This window comes from Aspergillus stella-maris (genome assembly GCF_047715825.1).
Source record: "Aspergillus stella-maris strain CBS 113639 unplaced genomic scaffold BDV14scaffold_39, whole genome shotgun sequence".
NCBI lineage: Eukaryota > Fungi > Ascomycota > Eurotiomycetes > Eurotiales > Aspergillaceae > Aspergillus > Aspergillus stella-maris.
The window spans coordinates 244,762-265,450 of NW_027396833.1; the positions used below are offsets into that span (position 1 = coordinate 244,762).

Consider the following 20,689-nt stretch of genomic DNA (forward strand, 5'->3'; position numbering starts at 1 on the left):
TGACAGAGTTAGCTTTTTATAGCAAGGGTCGAGACCCAGAATCTCTGAGAATCATGAGCCCCCCTGGTGTCGAATAAACAGAAGCACTTCTTTAAGAATAGGAATCGATGAACCTAGGGTGTCTAATTCTTTTCGAAAATAATATTCGCCACAAAATCATAGCCTTGTTTGACAACCTCCCACCCACTGCCATCCACATCCCCATACAAATCAAACAGATGCTTTTTACCCTGTGGAACAATGACCCCCGCACTAACACCCTTTGCTTTCAGTGCTTCAATTGTACGGACACTCTGTTCCCACGGAATCAAGTCGTCTTCGGATCCGTGGATAATGAATGTTGGTGTGCGGTAGACGCCTTTTTTTATCTGTGCGTAGGGGCTTACACGCTGGATTTCCTCGGTGTTCGGTTGCGGCTGTGAGATGAGTTTTTCAGCCTTTGAGCGAGAAATGGAGTCAGGCGTAGGAAGACCACGTAGTAGGATCGGAAGAGACTGACCCTTCCAATTCATATGCAGGATAATACGCGATCGAGGATCTCCAGGGGCCATCCAGCCGCCGACGGCTTTTGAGCTGGAGACATTGTATGCGGTTATAGGGTGTTTCTGCACGCCGTCGAGGAGATTGTACTTGAGATTGGACATGTCGTGGTTCTCTGTGTTCTCGGGGTAATTCGGTTGGCTCCATACTGCGTCTTCATAGTCTGTTGGGCAGTAGAAGGCTAGTATAGCGTCGGGAGGTGCCAGGCCGCGCTCAATAGAGGTGAATGCAGTTGTCATGGCTAGATGACCGCCGGTTGACCAGCCGAGGACCACGATGCGCGAGGCATCGATTCTTAGATCTGGACAAAGGAGCGGTAATGAGGGAAGGGTGTTTCGTGCCCACGCCAGGGCATCGCTCACGTCGCACATGAGGCCATCTGGTAATGTTGTCTCGGGACAGAGGCGGTAGTCAATGGAGACTGGAAGGAAGCCTAGAGAGTGTAGATACGCCGTCTGCTTGAGCCGAATGTCCTTGCGTGAGAGCATGACATGGCCGCCACCGTGGATCATCAACGCTGGACCTGATTAGTTTGATGCATATAACAACGATGTTTGAACCATACCAACTGGCCGTGGAGTATCTGAGATGGTAGGAGGATAGTAGATGTCTGCGAACAGAGGCGTCTGATTTACTTGTTTATAGAGAACAGTCTCCATGGCCGATTCGTTATCGTGAGAAGGCTGCTTTGGCGTGAGACTGTTATCAAGAGGAACTTCTTTGAAACCAGCAATTATGCGCAGGGTCCTTGCTTCCATGGAGTCACCATCTGTCCAAGAGACACGCTGAAACCCAGCCTTTCGCATGCTCTGGTCCCAGAAGTCTGTCGAGGCGATGACATGTCGTCGGCCGTCCTCGAACAGCCACCAGCCTTCCAAAAGACCAAAGACCAGGTCGAACCAGTATAGGTTCCGGGTAAATTCGACGAGCGCAGTGAAGCCATCTGGTCGAAGCATTCTGTGGATGTTTCTTGTGGACACTTCGAGGTTCCTTGTTGCGTGGATGCAGTTTGTTGAGATGATTGCATGGTATTTTCCAACCAAAGAGCCACCGGGATCTTTTTCTATGTCGATGACTTGGTATTTCATGTAATCGCGACCGGCAAACTTTCTTCTCGCCGCTGTGACAAAGGAGCCAGAGATATCACTGAAGGTGTACGTAAACTGTATGCCACACCGGACGAGATGGTCAAGGATGTGACCGGTCGTGCCCCCTGTGCCCCCTCCTAACTCGAGGATATGGAAGGCACCAGATGAAGATCTTCTAGAGAGGGCGTTGCCTAGAAACTGGCATAACAGATTCGAGATGGCTGCGTACATTGGCCCGTGGAGATAGACTTCGGCGAGCAGGTCTTTGTTTGCTTTCGATTGAAATAGCAAGTTGAGGGGATCGATTGTTCCAGAGAGACAGCCACTGAGCTTTGAACCTGTGATGTTTAACAGCCTGTGTTCTGAGCTGTGCTGTGGCGCTTTGGCGATGATCGCGTCCAACAACTGCGATGCTGGAGTCGCATCCACCGGTTTGTCTGTGCGAACAAGACCAGTCTCACCGGTCGCAATCAACATTCCATCGCGAAGAACATTGTAAAGCTGCTGTACAAGCTTCTCATAATTTGGAAGATACTTGATCAGAGGTATTTTTTCCCCCGGCTGCATGGTTGCGAGATTGCAGCCAAGTTGAGCAAAGGCTTGGACGGTGTAGGCGAGGACGAGCTTTGCCTGAGAAGGATACACCTTGTCCCAAAAACCATAGAACCCAGTCTGATTTGAATAAATATCGTAATCAAACTGAATCTGCTCAAAAGCCTGCGGTAACTTGTGCAGGTCTGTCGTCGTGGGAACCGCTGGGAGAGTGGCGAGGACACTGTGCCCTAAGTCTGGCAGCACGAGGCCAACAAGGTTGCTGAACGTCGACTGTATATTGAGCTGAGCCATGTTAATGTCACACTCAAACATCTTCTTGATATCAGTCACCAGCTCAATACATAGAATGGAATCAAGTCCTAGGTCTGCAAGGTTGCTAGTCGACGTGATGGGGATATCGCACTCTAGATGCTCGGCCACCAGGTCTGCCAGTCGACTTATTGGGTCATCAGGGGTTGTCATACCAGATGTGATAACTCCTGTTGCGATGTCTGAGCCTGAGTCTTCTGAGTCAACTGGTTTAGTCTGAAGTCCACTGCCCTGTGCTCCAAGGCAGGTCACCAAGACCTTCAAGATTGAGGAGACGGTGGTCAACGCAGCGAACACATCCGGTGGGATTGAGACATGAAATGATTGGTTGATCTCATGTAGGACCTCTGTGCCTAACAGCGAGTCCACACCAATCTCGTCGAGCAGGTCATTGTCGTGGATATCTGCAACGGGAACCTCAATCACTCGACTCAAGCTTTCTTTGAGCCTAGACAACAGATACGCATTATCCGGTATATCTGAAGACTTTGTTGCTATCCCAGGAGACAGGACTATGGGCGGAGCTTTTTGTAGTACTGGATTTCGCTCTGGTGTTGAACTTTTGATTGAGGCGCCACCTGCTCCGTTGGCACGAGAGAGGGCCCGAACGAGGGAAGAGATTATAACTTTCGTGAAGAGGGCGCCGAGAATGAATAAAGCCAACTCGCCTGTAGCTTCATGGAATACGAAAATGTCGTTGACCACCTCCTTGTCGCTCACAGGATGATAGGATGAATGTACCATCCAGGATGCACTGGCATCTGCTGTTTCATCCTCGAATGTTGCCCCAGCTTGCAACCGGTCGACCTTGGTACACACATAGACCTCTTTGGATCCTGTCTTAGACAGACAATTGATATGAATTCCCGCAACCTGGATGAAGTTGTCGAGCAGCAACGCCCTGCGTGAGTCTACGTCCTGAACCGTCGCAGGCAGCCGGACGCGCCCAGTCACCTCGTGCCCCAACGAATACACGCTCTGAACGCCCTTGTAATACTCAGCGTAGGTGACCGCTTTGCTAAACATTTGGTATAATATGGGGCTTTGCAGAGCTGGGGTGTCCAGATTGACTATCATCTCCTCGTATCGCTTGTTGCTGACCAGGCGTCCGTAACGAGCAAAGTCAGCCTCTGATTCCGGATTGTTCTCTTGTAGGACCAGTGTACCACTGGCGTGCAACTGCTCATCTGTGGACTTGCAGGAAGGGTTGCTAGAGAAGGTGAATGTCCAGGAGTGCTTAGAGCGAGCCGATTTCTGGATGCGAAGGGTAACCGCACGATCGCTCGCACCTAAAGGGGCTTGAATCTCCAGGTCTTCAATACTTGGAATGATCTCCGATGCATGAGTGTTCTCAGACATGATCTTGGCTCCTCGACGGGCTAAATCAATGTATAGAGGCGCTGGGCATAAGGGCTGACCGACGACAGCATGGCCTTTGACAAAGTACGCATACTTCTCATGTCGCGTGCTGATACGGAATTCTGCCTGTTTCTTCGAGCTGTCACTGTAACCAATAAATGACAAGAGCTCAGTCGACACGTCCCGGTTATAAGAAGAAGAAGAAGTAGACTCTATTTGCTCTGACACTGTATCCTTCCATTCGAGCCAGTGACGCGTCTTCTCGAACTGATAAGGTGGAAGGTCAAGAGAGGAGAACGAAGATCTCTCAATGGGATTGAATGGCCAGAACTGTACTTTATGTGCAAACTTCCATAGGTCAACCGTCGCATCAGCGAGAAGTCCCATCGCGTTATCATCCCCAAGCTGGATTTGCTGGAAATGATGACCGGTGGACGAGTCCAATGCGCTTTGCACCATGTCTGTGACCGAGGAGCCGGTACCGGCCTCAAGCCAAGTAAATGGTCCTAAACAGCCTGACAGTCGGTTGACGGACTCTGCAAAGTAGATTGGCGTTTGAGTGTGCTGCACAATCATGGACGCATCGAACTGAGTCCACGATGAGTGCTGAGAGCACGTCTCAATCGGAATTTGAGGATAACGGAAGTTTAAGCGTGCCGCACATTCTTTCAAGCCAGCAAGTAAGGGCTCAGTGGTTTTGGAATGGAAGCCATGAGGCACATCCAGCTGCTTGTGCTGTACTGACTCTTGAGCGAGAATGACCTGCAGACGGCCGATAGCATCTCGACTGCCGACTACCACATGTTCTGACCGTCCATTAAAGCAAGCAATCTCCAAGCCATCTTCTTGATTTTCGGATTCAGCGAGCCTTTTGAGACGAGTGACAGTATGAATGTCCGCTTGTACGGAGATCGTTGAGTCTTGACCCGAATCCCAAGCCTTCTCTATAAGCTTCGCCCTTTCCGTAACTAGCTTGAGTCCATCTTCGACCGACAAGATACCACTGATGGTCAGTGCAGTCAATTGCCCGAGACTGTGGCCGATCAGCGTAGCCGGTACAAGGCCAGAGTCTATCCAGGACATTGCACATGCATACTGCACGGAAAAGCATGCGGAATGCAAGAGAACCACATCGGTTATAGGACCCTTCTGGAAAATGGCGGGGAAAATACCCTTCAGTCCTGAAGCCCTGAGAATGCCGTCGCAATTCGTAAGATGCGACCGTAGAATGGCGGAAGATTCGTAGACCTGGCGGCTGAGGCGCACTGATCGGCTGGACTGGCCACCGAAAACAAGGACAACCGGTCGCTCTTCTGGTGAAACTGTCTGCAGCAACGGACTTTGGCCCTGGACCACGGAAGAGAGCTCCTTTTGAAGTTCAGCCTTGGAAGAAACGGACGTGATAAACGCATGGGGGAAGTTGCGATTCTGCTTGTTGGCAAGGTGGAAGGCCAGACTGGAAAGGAAGCTGGCATTATCTGTAGCTTTGGAGTCTAGGATACGTAGCAGCTCGACGCAGTATGCTTTGAGGCTTGAGGGAGTATTGCCAGAGATGTAGATGGGATACTTCGTTAATAAGACCTGTCGAGGCTGTCTGGCAACAGGGGCCTCATGTACAATCATGGCCGCATTGCTACCGGCGGCACCATAATTATTAATGCAAGCTGCCTTGAAATTTGCGGTCCAGGGATATGTTGTCAGAGGAATCGTGATATTGTCCAGTGGCGCTATCTTTGGATTCAGCGTGGTGTGGTTGGCCTGTACAGGGATTATACCACGCTGTAGCATGAGAATAGTCTTGATAAGTGATGCAACTCCAGAAGCGCCCTCAGTATGCCCAATATTTCCCTTGACTGAAGATACTGCAAGAGGATCTATATGATTGCTCCCACCGAAGACCTTGTGAATACTGGCAAACTCGATGGGATCGCCGACCGGCGTGCCAGTACCATGTGCTTCCACGAAGGAAATATCATGTGGATCTAAGCCTGCTTCAGCAAGAACTTTGTGATAAAGTGCTATCTGGGACTCGGAATGGGGGACGGTAATGGTAGTTGAGTTCTGATTCTGGTTGACAGCAGCTGCAGCAATCACGCCCATAACATTGTTATTGTCATTGTCAGCCATTGCTGCTGATAAAGGCTTCAAAAGAACCAGGCCAACACCTTCACCGCGACAGTACCCATCGGCTTTTGCATCAAAGGGCTTGCTTGGTCCAGTTGGACTCAAGAACGAGGCGGCAGCAAGGTTCTGGTAGAAGTTAGGGCTTGTATACAAACTGACACCCCCAGCCAACGCCATCGAGCACTCGCCAGTTTGCAATGCCCGACAGGCCGCTTGAATGGCAACTGCCGAGGAAGAACAGGCTGTGTCGTATGTGATTGAAGGCCCAGTCCAACCAAAGAAATGACTGATCTTGCCCGACATGAATGCTCTAAGTGTGCCCACACTAGAAAAGGCATTTGGTGGGTGCGAAGCAACATTGTCTGTGTAATCTGAAGCACACAGACCTAGATAGCACCCGACATCCTGACTTGCCTTGCTAGCACACGGACCAAAATATTCAGCAGATTCTAGTGCTTGGTATGCGACCTGCAGCAGAAGTCGCTGTTGCGGATCCATGCTCGCGGCCTCCCGAGAGGACTTGTTGAAGAAATGGTGATCGAATGCATCGATGTGGCTGATGAAGTTTCCCCAAAGTTTGAATCTATCATCTGGAGATCGGCGCAGACCAGTTGACTTGAATCGCGTCTCGGGCATTGTGCGGCACATAGAGGTTCCTTGTGCGAGAAGCTGCCAGTACTCCTCCAGACTGTCTGCTCCAGGGAACTTGCAGGCCATGCCAATGACTGCAATAGGCTCTCGAGAAGACGATAGACCAGTGCCCAGAGGTAGCGAGCCTTTTGTGTATGGCTGGAATGCAGGTCCTGGAACTCCTACTATTTTCCGTATAGAGACTCGGGCGTGTCGTTGGAGGGACGATGGGATGCAGTCAACGAGCCCAAATTGAACCACCTCCGGCCTTTCATCTTTACCAATGCCTACAAATGCTGCAGAGATAGATGTGTACCATTCACATTGCTGTATTAGTATTGATTGAAGAACTGTATCTTGGAAAGACTGTGGGCGAAGTGGTTTTCCATCAATGTTCGAATATACAGGAGCAAGTAATGTGCCGGTCTCAAGCTGAAAATCCGGATTTGAGGCAATCAAATGTCGAAGCCTCTCGAAATAACGTGTGTGTCTTGAGTGATGGAACCGGCCTCGCAGGTCAACTTGTTTTAGGGTAAATCCTTTTGACGCCAGACTTTGAGCTATAGCGTTTAGAGATTCCGTAGGGACTGTAATGGTGCTGCTAGACTCCTCCGTAACGACTGAGATGTACGCCTAATAATGATTAGATCAGGCATTAGATGGAGAAATGAGAAGGGCTCACCCCAGGAATCTTCTTCAAGCATTCGGTCAGGGTATCCTTGTTAGCGATGCGAGATCTAACCACCATAGACGTGACATTGGCGTCTACAAGGTCCAAATCGACGTATGCCCCGATGACAACCGCAATCCTCAGAACAACGCATGCTTGGCACCATAAAGTGTCAAGATCAGGGCTCGTTGCAACGGCCACTGCAGACAGGAGGCCCGTGCAAAGTCCCTGTACACCCCCTCTGTCCCTGACGTGGCTGAGTATGTCGTCATGTGTTCGCCCCGGATTCGCCTCCGCCTCGTCTATATACAGCAAATACTGCACGAGATGAACGACCATTGTAAGTGGTGTCACGAGCGTTGCTGGGAGGTCGGATGTTTCTTTGGCTCGTGGAAATTCGCCGTGGGAAAGCCAGTAGGACAGCTGTTGTAGTGACTTTTGGCCGGGGACAGCTGTGAGTGCTGGGTCTGCGGCGAGTAAGACTGGCCACATAAGAGGCAGGGATTCAATCGCCGCGCGCAGGGGGTAGAGTCGAGGGTTCAGCAGGAGAGCCGCACGAAGCTGATCGGCAAGTTCGGGTGAGGGCAGCGTTGTTTGGGGCCCAAAGACCAGAGCAGCTGGCGTCATGGTGTATCACACTGTCTTCGTGCTTTTTGTGAGGAGAAGTTGAAGACAAAAGTAAGAAAGGGAGATACTCGAGTCGTTGGGCTTTGACGAATACAATAAGGAGGGAACTGAACTTAGAAAATGACTTGCTTGAAGGTCAAACGCCCCGTAAGTCTTGCAGCGTCGCAGCCCTATATTGACTTTTCCCTGTACCCATCTTCAGGGTCAAATACACCGCAAGTGCGTACTGTACAACCCCGAAAAGGAATCTAGGCAAGTGAGACATTGCGACCCGGCGCGAGGAATGCCCAATTGACGGTAATATACTCGGGTCTAAAATGGAAGTATAGAATCGAACTTTTTGGGTACCTTTCACATGGACAAGCGAGGCTAAAGATCATTTGCAAATAGGACAGCTGTGAATACTTTCCATCATGGAGCGCTTCCCTCACAATTCTGCCGATGCACGACATTTGCTTCAACTAGCGGAACTATTCAAGCAGGCTGCTGAGATCATTGTTGATGAGTGGTCCAAGGAAGACTTTTCCGTATCCAATGGGGTCAAATCCTTGGGTAGCCAGAGCTCTGCTCGCGTGCTGCCTAGCCACCGTCTGCATGAGGCACAAAGAACGGTGCTTGCTATCACTGGTGCTGCTACTGAGCTGGTGGTAGAGCCTTATAGCCGCATACAAGAGGTAGCCTGCCAGTACTTTGAGTCCAGGGCTCTGTTCATCGCGGCGGAGCGTCTTATCCCTGACCTTTTAGAAGCGGCTGGAGATGATGGGTTGAGTGTAACTGAGATTGCTGTGAGTACCGGACTTGAACCTCGCAAGCTATGTAAGTTATTTTTGACTTATACCGATATAATGCTTATTCTAACAGCTCGCATCCTGCGTTGTCTCTGCTCGATCCATATCTTCAAAGAAGTTGAGCCAGAGGTATTCGCAAACAACCGAATATCTGCTGCTCTCATCAAGAGCGAGGGATTAAGAGCATACGTGCAGCTCTTGTAGGTCTCGGCGGAGTACAGGTGCTCGCATAACTTTCGCTCACCAAGGAACAGCAACCTAGATATATACACGGCTTCAGACCAGCTGCCAAAGTACCTGCTTGGCGAACACGGAGCCTCATACAAAGTCAATGAAACAGCGTGGCAAAAGGCCGTTGGGACCAAGAGAGCTCGCTGGGACTGGCTGGCTGAGAGGGTGTTTCTGCATCAAGTTCGACCTCCGGGGGCGCCATACCCCGGACTACCAGACATCAAACATCTCTGCCCTGATGCTAACGGGTTGGTTACCCGGCCAGAGTTGGAAAACTTTGGGTTGGCAATGGTTGGTGGTGGGAAGGTGTCTGGGGCTGCTCATGCGTATGGTACGTTTGGCTCGACTTAAAAACATAAATGAATAGGACTAACAAAGTAGACTTCCCATGGGCTGACCTAGGCAACGCCTTAGTCGTTGACGTAGGTGGAGGTGTAGGAGGATTCATCCTGCAGCTGCTCCCCGTCTATCCACAACTGCGGTTCATCGTGCAAGACCGAGCTGAAGTGCTGCGCCAGGCTGAGACAGAGATCTGGCCAGCCGAAGCGCCTGAAGCTGTCAAAGATGGCCGAGTCCAGCTCATGGAACATGATTTCTTTCAGCCTAACCCGGTGAAGGGTGCCGATGTCTACTGGCTTCGTGGCGTCTTGTGAGTATACCACTGTCTTCTGCTGTACCACAAGCTTATTATACTTAGGCACGACTGGGCCGATGATTACTGCGTGCAAATTCTGTCTACCTTGAGGGAGTCTATGGCGCCGAGGTCGCGCATTCTAGTTTGCGATCAGGTCATGAATACAACTGCTGGCTGTGATGAGATTCCTCCTGCTCCGGCCCCTCTGCCTGCTAATTATGGGTATTACATGCGATACCCCCACCATCGCGATCTAGCTATGATGTCGATTATCAATGGTATTGAGAGGACACCGAGCCAATTTGCGCATCTAGTGAAGCAGGCCGGGCTCAAGGTAAAGAAGATCTGGAACTGCCGGAGCATGGTTGGAATTGTCGAGATAGGTCTGTAGGGTTGGATAGTCATGCCTTGATTGAGAAAGCAGAACTGCCATTTGGGTAGTACAATTGCATCATGGGTGGATGCACCTCGGGTCTTCATTGAAGTATATCAAGAGTAGCCTAGGAGACAGCCACGGCTAGCTTGATTTGAGCCTTTTATACTTATCCAGATCGCTGATATGGCATTTCTGAGGATGTCCCAGTCAGCCAGACGGCCCGGAGACATACCACAGACTGTGCTCTTGCAGAAGCAAGTGACAAGGGACATTCCCAACTATTTAATCGGGCGTTATCTTGGGTCAGATCTCAATACGTACTTTTCCCGCGGGCGAATCACTGTCGGTTGCCGGGATGTTTCTGCGATTCCTATTGCCTGCGCAGCCTGGGGCTTAATACAACCCCTGAGAAGGAATCCGGAACGGTTACGTTTCCAAGACCTGTTTGTTGCACGCACCCTGAAGTTGTTTGTCAGTGCACAGCCAGTGGTGAGCAGTACTCGATGCTCCAAATTTATAGCGTACTGTTTACTCCAGTATAGACCCGCTGTCTCGGTGTATATCTCGGAGAGTATACTCTGTTGGGCTGCGCCGAAAAATGTTTAGCAAGAGACAGAATGGAGAACAGCCCAAAACAGGCCCGAGTATAAGACCCTTGCTGCAACGGTCCGCACGAAGGCCAAGCGGATGGTTCCTTGTTTTAGGAAAAGTGCCCAGAACACCGTGCAGAATTGGACCAGCCTTGATCTCCGAACTTCAATCCTGGAGACTGGATATAGATGCGGACCGTTGGCCCTGCGGTAAGACGCCCTTAGTCAGGGAAGTGGTGGCTATGCAACCACGCCGTTGCTTGACATCTACTCATACCTGACAAGTCTCGTCGCCATTTTATCATAGCTTACCCTACGGCAGGATGGTTCATCACGCGAAACTCGTCGTATCCGAGCTATATATACCAGGGCCATTAGTTTACGAGGGTCGAGTCCCTAGGAGATCTTGTCGATTGAAAAGTCGGCAGGACATATTTCAGGCGTGCATACTCGACCCCTGTGCACCTTCGACCATGACCCATGTCTCTTGTCGGCGTCGCTGGTGGACCCAAGAGGAAGACCATACCCTCAAGGAGGAAATCAAAAGTCAATGTAGGTACTTAACCCTGGAAATCTAAGAAAATCTGAGAATATGGGCTCACGAACCTGCTTTGGTAGTAGAAGTGGGTGGCCAGCAAGGCGCCAGGAATTGGAGTGCCATTGCCCAAAAGCTGCCCGGAAGATCCAATAAAGACTGTCGGAAACGTTGGACAAAGATCAGCCTGAGCAGCCGCAAGGGCACCTGGAGCAGTGCAGAGGACCATCTTCTGCGCAAGGCAGTAGCCAAATTCGGCTTGCAGTGCGTGCTGTCCCTCTTCAATATTTTGCTGTGACATTTCTAACGATCAACCATCAGGTGGACAAAGGTCGCAGAGATGGTTGGAAGCCGTCATCCAGACCGTACGTGGTGCCTATGATTTTGCGGACAGCCCCTAACTTATCATCCAGAATGTGCAAAGCGATGGCACCACTCACTGGACCCCAATGTCAAACGAGGTCCATGGACAACAGATGAGGACCGTTCTCTGATTGAGGCTGTTCAGAGAGTTGGTCGCGATTGGAAAGAAATCGGACGAGAGCTCTTCCCCAGTCGATCCACCACAGATATTAAGAACCGGTAGAACCCTCATAGGTCTAACGCGATGGTCATGCTGACAGAAACAGATATGTGATCCTAAGCCGCCGCCAGAGACTGTCTCCAGCCGCCACAGACTTGACGAATCTCTTGAATAGCAAGAACTTCACACCGATGGGTATACTCAGTTCAGACATTGGGCCCTCGTCGGTGACCACGCCGTGCAACTCGGGGGTCTTTAGCCTGAGCACAGACCTAGGCATGCCACTTGCCACCGACATCTCCTCGTATATAGTCGACGATGCCTCGACCATTTCCCTCTCCGACGTCTCACAGTCGGATGGTGGTGACAGTGACCCTTCGACATGGAGTGGCCCTGACTGGACCGCATTTGATGGACAACAGCTTGTTCTCGCCAGCCAACTCAGATCTGACACGTTGATGGTGCCAGAAATAGAAAGCTGCGACCCGACGTTGCTGACGACTAGCAGCACGAATGCACCTCCCGCGAGCATCCCGGACACCGGGGGGTTGGCCACCCCAAGCACCCTCGTGTTAGAGGACCTTCGACCGGAAGCAGTGACTCTGGTGATCAACACGTTGCTCAGGTCAAACTCAAAATTTGGGATGAGGCTGTATAACACGGGTACTTGACAATGGGACTGGGCATTGAAAACAAGGTAGAAGATTCCGTAGACTGTGGTTGGATGGCCACCCCAATGAACGCTTTGACATATCACAGTTGGGCCTCAAACTTGTACATAAATTAGGCTTGAAGAATGACGTTGTGGCAATTGATGTAGTACGACTGTACAACCAGCGGAGATGTGGATGGAATACAGGGTGCACAGTAGGTGGACATACGGTTCTCGTGATCATGGTAGAACAGGAGTAGACCTAAGCAGGAGCGGTTACCCCTTCTTCTAGGGTCTGGGCCTGGGTAATTGGCACCTTCCACGCTCGTGGTGTTTATTTAGATATTCTCCAGAGGAAGGTGCAGCCCGGTACCAGGGTAACCCAACTAGCATCGCACCTTCCTGGAAACATGATTAGTCTTGGACACCAAGAGCAAGGGAACTAGGGAGCAACTAGTTCATAACATATCTAAGGGAGCCTATTCAACTAACTAAAAGAAACTATATTACTGAGCACCGGTGATTATCCCCTGTGCTATCTTTTCAGCAGAACCGTCTGCAATTGTTAGTTTGTGATTAATCCTACTATTTCATGATGGGACGAACTTACAGATGACAGACATAGGGTACTCGGGGGTAAGGAAAGGGAAGATGGAAATATCGACAACCCGCAGCCTTGACACGCCATGCGCTCGTCCGTTTGTATCAACCACCGATCTGGGATCATTTCGTGGACCCATAGATGCGGTACAGCAGTAGTGAAGGACGGTGCTGGAGGAAGAACACATGGACTTCACGATATCGTCGTCTGTCTGCACCTCTGATCCCGGATATGCCTCCTCGATGGTGACCTTGGCCAGTGATCTGGTTCCTACAAGCTCCCTCGTCCGCCTGAATCCAGCAACCGCGATCTCGAGATCAGTTGGGTGTGAGAGCCAGCGAGCGTCCACGATGGGATTGTCAAAGGTATCATCTAATTCAATATCAACCGTTCCACTCGACAAAGCGGTGATGACAGCAGTGGCCACGGAGAAATAGTCGCCATCAATTGGCCGCGGTGTGGTATCGTTATTGTCGCCCAATGTAAATGTGAATTGGGAGGTATTCGAGTTCCGGCCAATCTGGAGGGAACATGGCCAGCGCTCTTTCAGACTCGATGGAAAAGTAATTCCTTAATTTATTCTGGCACCTTCTCCCACCCCAGAACATCATGACCCGGGCTGGTGAGCACTCCCCGAGGTGGTCGACTGTTAAACTGCATCTCAACTTTGCGAGGAGGGATTGACGCGCGCGCGTAGAAATGTTCACAAGAAAAGAAAGAGCAGCCTGAGAATGGTCCTTTAAAATTTTAGTACTCAATGAGGCATAACCCTGAAGCTTCTTAGCTGCAGATTCTGGCCAACACCTGGTAGGTCTACCACGACTGGAATATGGTGTCGCTCAAGACTATTTGCAGGCCCAATCCCAGAGACCATCAAGAGCCAGAGAGTCTTGAATGCCCCGGCAGACACGATAACTTGATTTTGGCAGAAAGCGTATACTCCTGACCCTCTGAGTCACACCTCACCCCGGTTGCGATCGTGCCATTCTTGAAGAGAATCTGTTTCGCATGAGTGGACTGGTAGATGATCAGATTCAATTTTTTTTCAATGAGAGTATCCAGGTAAGCTGTCTTCGACGACTCTCGCAACTGCGCGTTGGCCTAGATTGTGGTTGGGGCATACGCTGATCCGATCAGTCTTCCACTCGTGAACCCGTCGATGGATGCAAGACCAATTTCATCGAAGCCCCGTAGAAGCAGTGAAACAAGATGGCTGGCATAATTAGGGTAAGTCACATCCAGTGGTCCTGATCGCCCTAGATTAGAGCGGTCATATACTGGCCTCGCACCACGCATTCGGAGGTCGTTCCTGGGAGGTAAAAAGTGCTGCGATTGCATAATGTAGGGAAGCATATTGGTGAAGTTCCAGCTATCATCTGCAACATGTTTGGTCCACCTCTCCATTGAACCCTGGGTGGGCAGTTGATAGGTCATGACGTTGCGAGCGGTGCTGCCTCCGAGGGCCTTTCCACAAGCTAGGAGTATTGATGCATTGTTCCATCCCTAGCAATTATTAGAAGAGATTCATATTGGAGGACAACATACTCACGGCTTGCGTTGTCGTTACAATACCCCAGTCGACAAGAAAGTTGTTCGTCTGGGATTCCTACTCATGAAGGCGCCTCCACTGGCCGGAATCTGACTCAGGTTGCTGTTTTCAATCTCGCTATATACATCAGCATATACCAGCATCGATTTCAAGTCGACATACTAGAGGCTTCCGACTACGACCAACGTCTTCTCATCAACCTCACCAGGGGCCGGCAACAAGAAAGAAGGTGGGTTTGGTCGTGGTCGGCAACCGCGAGCGGCGACGAGCAAGAGCTCGAGGGCGACAAGAACACACGGCCCTGTGAACTGATATGACTTGGTATACTCCATTATAACCTTGGCTCAAAACAGAGTTGATATCTAATAGCTTCAGATTGTAAGAAGCAACTCAAGGATAATGACTGTTGTTTACCAAAACGCAAAGACGGTAGTTGTACATTGGTAGGAGCTTGACTTCAAATAGAGACAACAAATACTTCAGGCCAAAACACACTTGATCCCATTTGCCCCCTCTGAAAGGTCAGTCTCAATGCTGCCAGTACTAATCTCCCCGATCCAGTCGCCCGTGCATCCAGAGTCACTGCGTGCGTTAGTGGTCACTAAGTACTGGGGAAGTAGAAACATACACCCAGAACAGACACTTTGCACCCTCAGGGCCGCGGCTAAGTCGGGCGGCATAGGCACTACTTTTCTTAGCTTTGACAAATCTCAGACCAGATGTGTAGGAAGGCTCACCCCTGAAATAGATCGATGCAGACTCCATCAGTCGCAACCTCGACGTCGTTGGTGTCGCCGCCCTTCATGAGCGTAGTAATTCGGGCGCCGAGGGCGTTTGAGACGAACAGGCCGATAGCGAAAGTAGAGAGGAGCTTCATAATTGTGATTTGTGGTTGTATTGTTTGTTGATTCTAGCGGTCTTGAAATTGGTAAATGTCCGAGTACAGAGGTAGACCTGAGACAATTTATACCTCCCCAAAGCAAGCGCACGGTATAACCGAGATTTGACACTCCTTGCAAGATCTCGTGGCGGAGTCCTTGGCTGCAGGCCTGATAATCACTCCGATCTATATCTGCATCGCTGTTTGGCTGTTCCACGCTTCTCCCTGTCGATCATGGCGTCAGGGTCGGGGATCACAGGGCTGTACGGCGATCTCCAACAACATAAAGTTCAGTAGAATTGGGTTGACTTATGAAGATGATCTTGCGAGGCTGCATAATTTGGTGGCTTATCCTGCCCTTTATCCTCTTAATGACGTTGAAGTCTTTCATGCGAGAAGGGCGGAGTCCTGAATTCTACATATAAGAAGTTAGCAATTGCCTTTTCTTGAGAGCCCAAGTCGACCTGAACTCATAATAACAACAATGGAGCAGTATGCACAGGTCGCTTACTCTGTGTTTTTAATAGGCTTCGCCACTAGGACCATAGAGCTCAAATACCGCAGCTTCTATGGAGAACACCCGTCCACTCCTGGTCGACGCTCGAATCTCTTCACAAGCGTCTCGCGCATATAGTGTTCATTCGCAGAGAACAGTGTGTCCGGCCGGATTCTCGAGGTCAACGACAATGCAGGTTGCACACATACCTTGATATTTGTCACCAACACCTCGAGTTGCGACAAAAAAGTGACAAGGGGGCTGACTGTATTCAAATATAGGCGTTTTTGAACATTGCTTCATCCTTAAGCCTTTCATTCATGACTGTATTAAAGGAACTAAGGTATCATGTTTGAACGAAGAGCGTCTGAATGCAAGTGCACGATTGGACTCGCGAAAGGGCCCAATCTTAGCTTCTTCTCAGGTTATGGCATAAGATGTCTTTCTGACAGGGTGAAGGCTTGTTTTGGTGAGGCATCGAGAGTAGAGGGTCATTTGGGCAAGTCTTCTCAATCACCAAATGATGTTCTCAGGTGTTTGTGCCAGGAACAAACCACATGGATCTCAGTCAGAAGACGATGATCTTTACCGAGTCAAGAAGTCTGGCAGCTGTTGGGGTCCTCTCTTTCGGAAGCTGTCGGAACCCCTGAGGCCAAATCTGCGTGGTAAGCAGAACAGCTGCCATCAGAATTTTCATTGAAGCTCGCTACAAGGCATGAACATGGTACACCGCATAATTTGCACAGCCTACAAGCGGGCCGTCGCCTTACAGTCGATCCCCTAAATTATCTGAAGAGTCTCTCAATTACCAGAGAGTGAGACTTGCAGCCCCAGTCTGTTGCAACTGTTGCGTGGGGGCCGTTGGGCTGGATTGTGGCTGTGATTCACAGCCCACTGCGGGAGCCAAAAGATGCTTACTCCTCCTCTGCACGCCTCTTACGATCGGGTTTCAGATTTAGTGCTCAGTTATTCGAAAGACCGCAAGGCTGACGGCTGAGGGCTGAATATAGAGACGGACATGGCGGCCGCCATGGGTGGAGCCGATTCTGGGGTTGGATTATACGAAGGCGCGAATGAGTTAGTATACAAGACGATAGTGGCAAATTGTTCAGGGGCCGGAATAGTCAACATGACAAGGGATAGCTGCGGAAATGTGAGAATGAGGTGAGAAGTGAGACGCTTCGACCTGGTACCTGACATCGAGCTGAGCCCTACCGAGACTTCCGTGCCAGGGATGCCTGTCAAAAGATTCGCCACACATTACCCTTAACAGCAGGGATCGGAGGCTCCTTAATATACAGACAAGCACATACATGAGGATCGACAGGCGAGTTTGGCGAGGCTCTGGTCGGAGAAGTTCGAGAATGGTGGTACTGCGTCTACCACCGGCGCGGTCTAGAAAGACAAAGACACGGACATGGGAAATGGTACGCGACGCACATTTCAGTACAACGTGGATATACACTTCAGAACGAAGGATTATAGTGAGGTAGCAGTAGTTGGATCCAGATGGTAGCTGAAGGATGCGAGATATGGGGCTTGCAGTGTAGTCCAAATTCGGCGGGTTTTGATGGCAAACGAAACGCGATGGAATACCACCATGATCCGGAATTCCTTTGAAAAAAGACATTATTCTGTTCAGTGTAGGTCTCTTATAGTTGCAAATGTAACGGCAGCATCTGGTTCATGTTAAGGTTGGGTGAATTGAGTCTTGGTCGCAGAAACAGAGATATATATTTGGACACGCAGATTACTTCATTCCCTGGATATATATCGCCAAGAATATACATTAAACAGTTATACAAAATAAACCATCACACATACGAATCATACTGTCTAGAACAAAACAAACATAGCAGTAGCAAGAGCAGCAATACTGACGCCAGCCATATTATAGGTCGACAGGGGAGCGGCATCGATGTCGGTGTCGGTGGTCGAGTTATCCACGTTGGTCACTCCCTGATCTGTCACAACCTTCAGACAGGTAAGGGAGGCAGTGGTACTGTTTACAAGACTGTTGGAGTCGTTGCTCGAGGTAAAGACGGTCAGGATGGGGGTGATCTTGTACATCTCGGCGAGATTCCCTTCGTCGGTGTAGTTACCCTGGAAGATTAGTATTGTATAAGCAGGGAGGAAAAGGGGGAGTACCATAGAGGTTGCATTGGTAAGTCTAGCCAGGTTATCTGACTTGGGCAAAACAGGCCAGCAGTTAGAAGAGGCGTTGGCTGACTGCGAAATGGTAGAAATATTGCCGAGTGAGACCACCTCGAAACTGCCCAGGCCATCACCGGAGCCTGTCAGGTCGCTACACTCGTCAGGAGCATTATTGCGAAGGTCAGACTGCAGAGCAGAGCATGCATTAGAGTCACTATACCGCACGTTGCGGGCTTGCTCTGTCAAGGCATCAATGCAACCCTGCTGGATGACGTCTGGACATGTCCCGGTAGCCGCTCGGTCGTCTGTATCGACGGTTCCATTTACTTTCGGGTGTTCAAAGTGACTAGTAGGAGGGTCGTTAAAGATGACAGCGCAGCCGAACAGGTCATTGATGTCTAGATTGGAGGGGGTTCCAAGGAAGTAGACTGAGTTGAAGGTCCGACCCTCCTCAGCACCGTTATCCCCGCTGCCGCCGGACTGGCTATCCTCAATATGCACTCCCTTGACCAAGGAAATGCCATCAAGAGACTCTGGTGCATCAACAATGCGTGCCAGCCCAATGCCGCCGTAGGTATCGTCCGCGACAGTGCAGGCATCCCAACCATCGTTGGGGCAGTCGACATCAGTGCATCCGACGATGCCGGCGCTGAGGTCCTGGGCCAAGGCAGACAGGATGGGGGCGACGAGAACGAAGAGAGAGGAATATTTAGAGTGGATCATGGTGCAGACGAAGGATTGTGAAGGTAGCTCAAAGAGGAACAGTTGAGAGAGTGGGTGATGGGGGCAGAGGGCAGTGTTGGACGGTGGTTTTATGGCCAGACACTGCGATGAAACCACAATTAAATGAACCAGCAGCAAGTATGATATCAGAGGCGTCAATAGCTGAAGGTATGGGCCTGCCAAGGCAATGGGGTATACGAGAAGCGAAGTACTGGGGCAGACTGGGCCACTGGGGCCATGCTGCCTTACAGGGGAGCTCGGCTCTGTTTTGCGGCGTGGCGATCCCCAAGCGCAGCCACTCGCTAAACAAGACGTGAAGAATACCAAGATTAAGCCAAGGCCCTGAAGGAACCCCATGAATCATGCAACGAGTCGCAGATCCCGCGTTGTGCCGGCGCTGTGGAGGGTTTTCGGCCCCCAGGGCTAAGGAAGAATGGAGCCCTGCCCTGCCCTGTCCTGTCTGTGCTGGATGTCTTGACTCTTGCTCTCTTGGGGCCGCCCCCACGCTCCAGAAGAGCAAGTCCTTGTGTTCCGACCTTGTAGTCTGCTAGATGCTGATGTCGATCGGTGTTTGGCCCCCGGACGATGTAACATGCTCCTGCCAGGTACTCAGGGCTGAGAAGAGCTGGGCCTGGATGATGTCAATCACAGTTCGATACAGCTTCAGTTCATCTCGGACAACGGCCGTGCTTCAGATCGTCGTCTATATAAGCCGCCTGCAGTACCGGCATTGAAGCATCCATCCTCGCTCAAGCATCCAGCTCCCTCGTCTGCAATCAACCTCTCCAGTTCAACTTCCCAAGTCAACCACCAACCGCCAACCGCCAACCGCCAACCAGCAACATGTCTGTCGTCGACGCTATCGGAGTCATCTCTGGTGTTCTCACCATGGTATCGTTCGCCCAGTCGAACTTTGCCGACACCACTGAGCCTGGCTCGACCATCAAGGTCGCTGTTGCCCTCGACGGCGAGGGTGGTACCGATAACGCGGGTGGTGATCTCCCTGATGTGTAAGTCCTCTTCTCCCATGGATCACGAGTGTCCTCTAATCATAAGCAGCCGCGTCTTCAACGACTTTGGAGAGTTCAAGAACATGGTTGCCGACCCTGGCACCGTCGGCGACGGCACTGTCGGCACCATTGAGGTCGACCACGAGCAGCAGGGTGTCTACTCCCTCTTCTCGGCCAACAACGATGCCATCTGTATTGCCTGGGTGACCACCACCTGGTCCGATGCCGCTGGAGGCAACAAGTTCGCCGTCTCTGGCGACTACGGCGAGGCCTGCGGAGGCACCTGGTACGAGTCCAACATGTGGACTAACACCGACAACTCTTACCAGCCCAAGTGCTTCTGGGTTGATGGCGATGGTGACCAGCCCAACACTGGCTTCCAGGTCCGCTGGCCTCGCTACGGCGCCGACATGTTCGACGAGGGCAACACCGACCCCCAGAGCATCTGCAACGACATCGACTTTGGCCTCCGCACCGAGTCCGACCCCAGCGTCGTCAACTTCTGGGTTGATGCTAAGAAGCGCGACCTCAATTCCCGCCGCACTCGTGCTCGCGTGAACCGCAAGCGTGCTGCCTGGACTGCTACAGAGCTCGTTGTCTCTGACTCTCAGCACCACTCTGCCACCAAGCTCTGCCAGTCCGAGACCTCCATGGGCCCCGACTTTGTCCACCACGGCGAGAACCTCTTCTGCGACATGGAGAACAAGATCCCCTACCCCATCTGCGGTGGTGGCGCTAACAGCACTGCTACTTGCTTCGACATGGAGTCGCACAACCTCGTCGAGGGTGGCCCTGGAGGCTTCGTCAAGCGTGCCAACCCCTACACCAAGGTCCGCAACTGGACCTCCAAGGTCTAAGCGTCTGGCCACCAAGCCCATGTGAATAGCTTTTCTTCTCTGTCTATATCGTTTTGATTTAGAGGCCAGTCCAAGTCTAATCTGCATCTTGATGCACCAGGAGTCCGATCAGATCGGTGTTGATCAGCGCTGGCGAGGGAGGACTGGCCCAATTTGTCTCATTTCTCTTCATGCTTAGAATTGTTTCC

The 20,689-nt window shown here is 51.0% G+C and overlaps 7 protein-coding genes across 7 annotated transcripts; 3 read left to right on the forward strand and 4 right to left on the reverse strand.

Moving 5' to 3' along the window:
• Positions 1 to 122: 122 nt before the first annotated feature.
• Positions 123 to 7,902, reverse strand: BDV14DRAFT_201678 (uncharacterized protein; the record flags this gene model as incomplete). Its single annotated transcript, XM_073773820.1, has 3 exons — positions 123 to 1,057; positions 1,106 to 7,238; positions 7,288 to 7,902. 3 exons carry the CDS (start codon positions 7,900 to 7,902, stop codon positions 123 to 125), a joined length of 7,683 nt encoding a protein of 2,560 aa, XP_073626673.1.
• A 413-nt stretch (positions 7,903 to 8,315) lies between these two features.
• Positions 8,316 to 9,946, forward strand: tpcA (O-methyltransferase tpcA; the record flags this gene model as incomplete). The annotated part of the gene is made up of 5 exons (XM_073775738.1): positions 8,316 to 8,718; positions 8,764 to 8,890; positions 8,945 to 9,252; positions 9,303 to 9,570; positions 9,619 to 9,946. The coding sequence occupies 5 exons, from the start codon at positions 8,316 to 8,318 to the stop codon at positions 9,944 to 9,946; spliced, it is 1,434 nt and encodes a 477-aa protein (XP_073626674.1).
• Positions 9,947 to 10,994: 1,048 nt separating this feature from the next.
• On the forward strand, positions 10,995 to 12,237 carry BDV14DRAFT_201680 (uncharacterized protein; the record flags this gene model as incomplete). Its single annotated transcript, XM_073773821.1, has 6 exons — positions 10,995 to 11,073; positions 11,140 to 11,320; positions 11,378 to 11,421; positions 11,470 to 11,638; positions 11,686 to 12,040; positions 12,088 to 12,237. The coding sequence occupies 6 exons, from the start codon at positions 10,995 to 10,997 to the stop codon at positions 12,235 to 12,237; spliced, it is 978 nt and encodes a 325-aa protein (XP_073626675.1).
• A 500-nt stretch (positions 12,238 to 12,737) lies between these two features.
• On the reverse strand, positions 12,738 to 14,524 carry BDV14DRAFT_209798 (GMC family oxidoreductase; the record flags this gene model as incomplete). Its single annotated transcript, XM_073775739.1, has 8 exons — positions 12,738 to 12,787; positions 12,842 to 13,352; positions 13,421 to 13,486; positions 13,602 to 13,747; positions 13,780 to 13,899; positions 13,978 to 14,335; positions 14,382 to 14,383; positions 14,443 to 14,524. 8 exons carry the CDS (start codon positions 14,522 to 14,524, stop codon positions 12,738 to 12,740), a joined length of 1,335 nt encoding a protein of 444 aa, XP_073626676.1.
• Positions 14,525 to 14,860: 336 nt separating this feature from the next.
• Positions 14,861 to 15,258, reverse strand: BDV14DRAFT_201682 (uncharacterized protein; the record flags this gene model as incomplete). The annotated part of the gene is made up of 3 exons (XM_073773822.1): positions 14,861 to 14,963; positions 15,010 to 15,066; positions 15,119 to 15,258. 3 exons carry the CDS (start codon positions 15,256 to 15,258, stop codon positions 14,861 to 14,863), a joined length of 300 nt encoding a protein of 99 aa, XP_073626677.1.
• A 2,335-nt stretch (positions 15,259 to 17,593) lies between these two features.
• BDV14DRAFT_201683 (uncharacterized protein) lies at positions 17,594 to 18,634 on the reverse strand (the record flags this gene model as incomplete). Its single annotated transcript, XM_073773823.1, has 2 exons — positions 17,594 to 17,860; positions 17,906 to 18,634. The coding sequence occupies 2 exons, from the start codon at positions 18,632 to 18,634 to the stop codon at positions 17,594 to 17,596; spliced, it is 996 nt and encodes a 331-aa protein (XP_073626678.1).
• An 843-nt stretch (positions 18,635 to 19,477) lies between these two features.
• On the forward strand, positions 19,478 to 20,501 carry BDV14DRAFT_201684 (uncharacterized protein; the record flags this gene model as incomplete). The annotated part of the gene is made up of 2 exons (XM_073773824.1): positions 19,478 to 19,644; positions 19,694 to 20,501. The coding sequence occupies 2 exons, from the start codon at positions 19,478 to 19,480 to the stop codon at positions 20,499 to 20,501; spliced, it is 975 nt and encodes a 324-aa protein (XP_073626679.1).
• Positions 20,502 to 20,689: the final 188 nt, after the last annotated feature.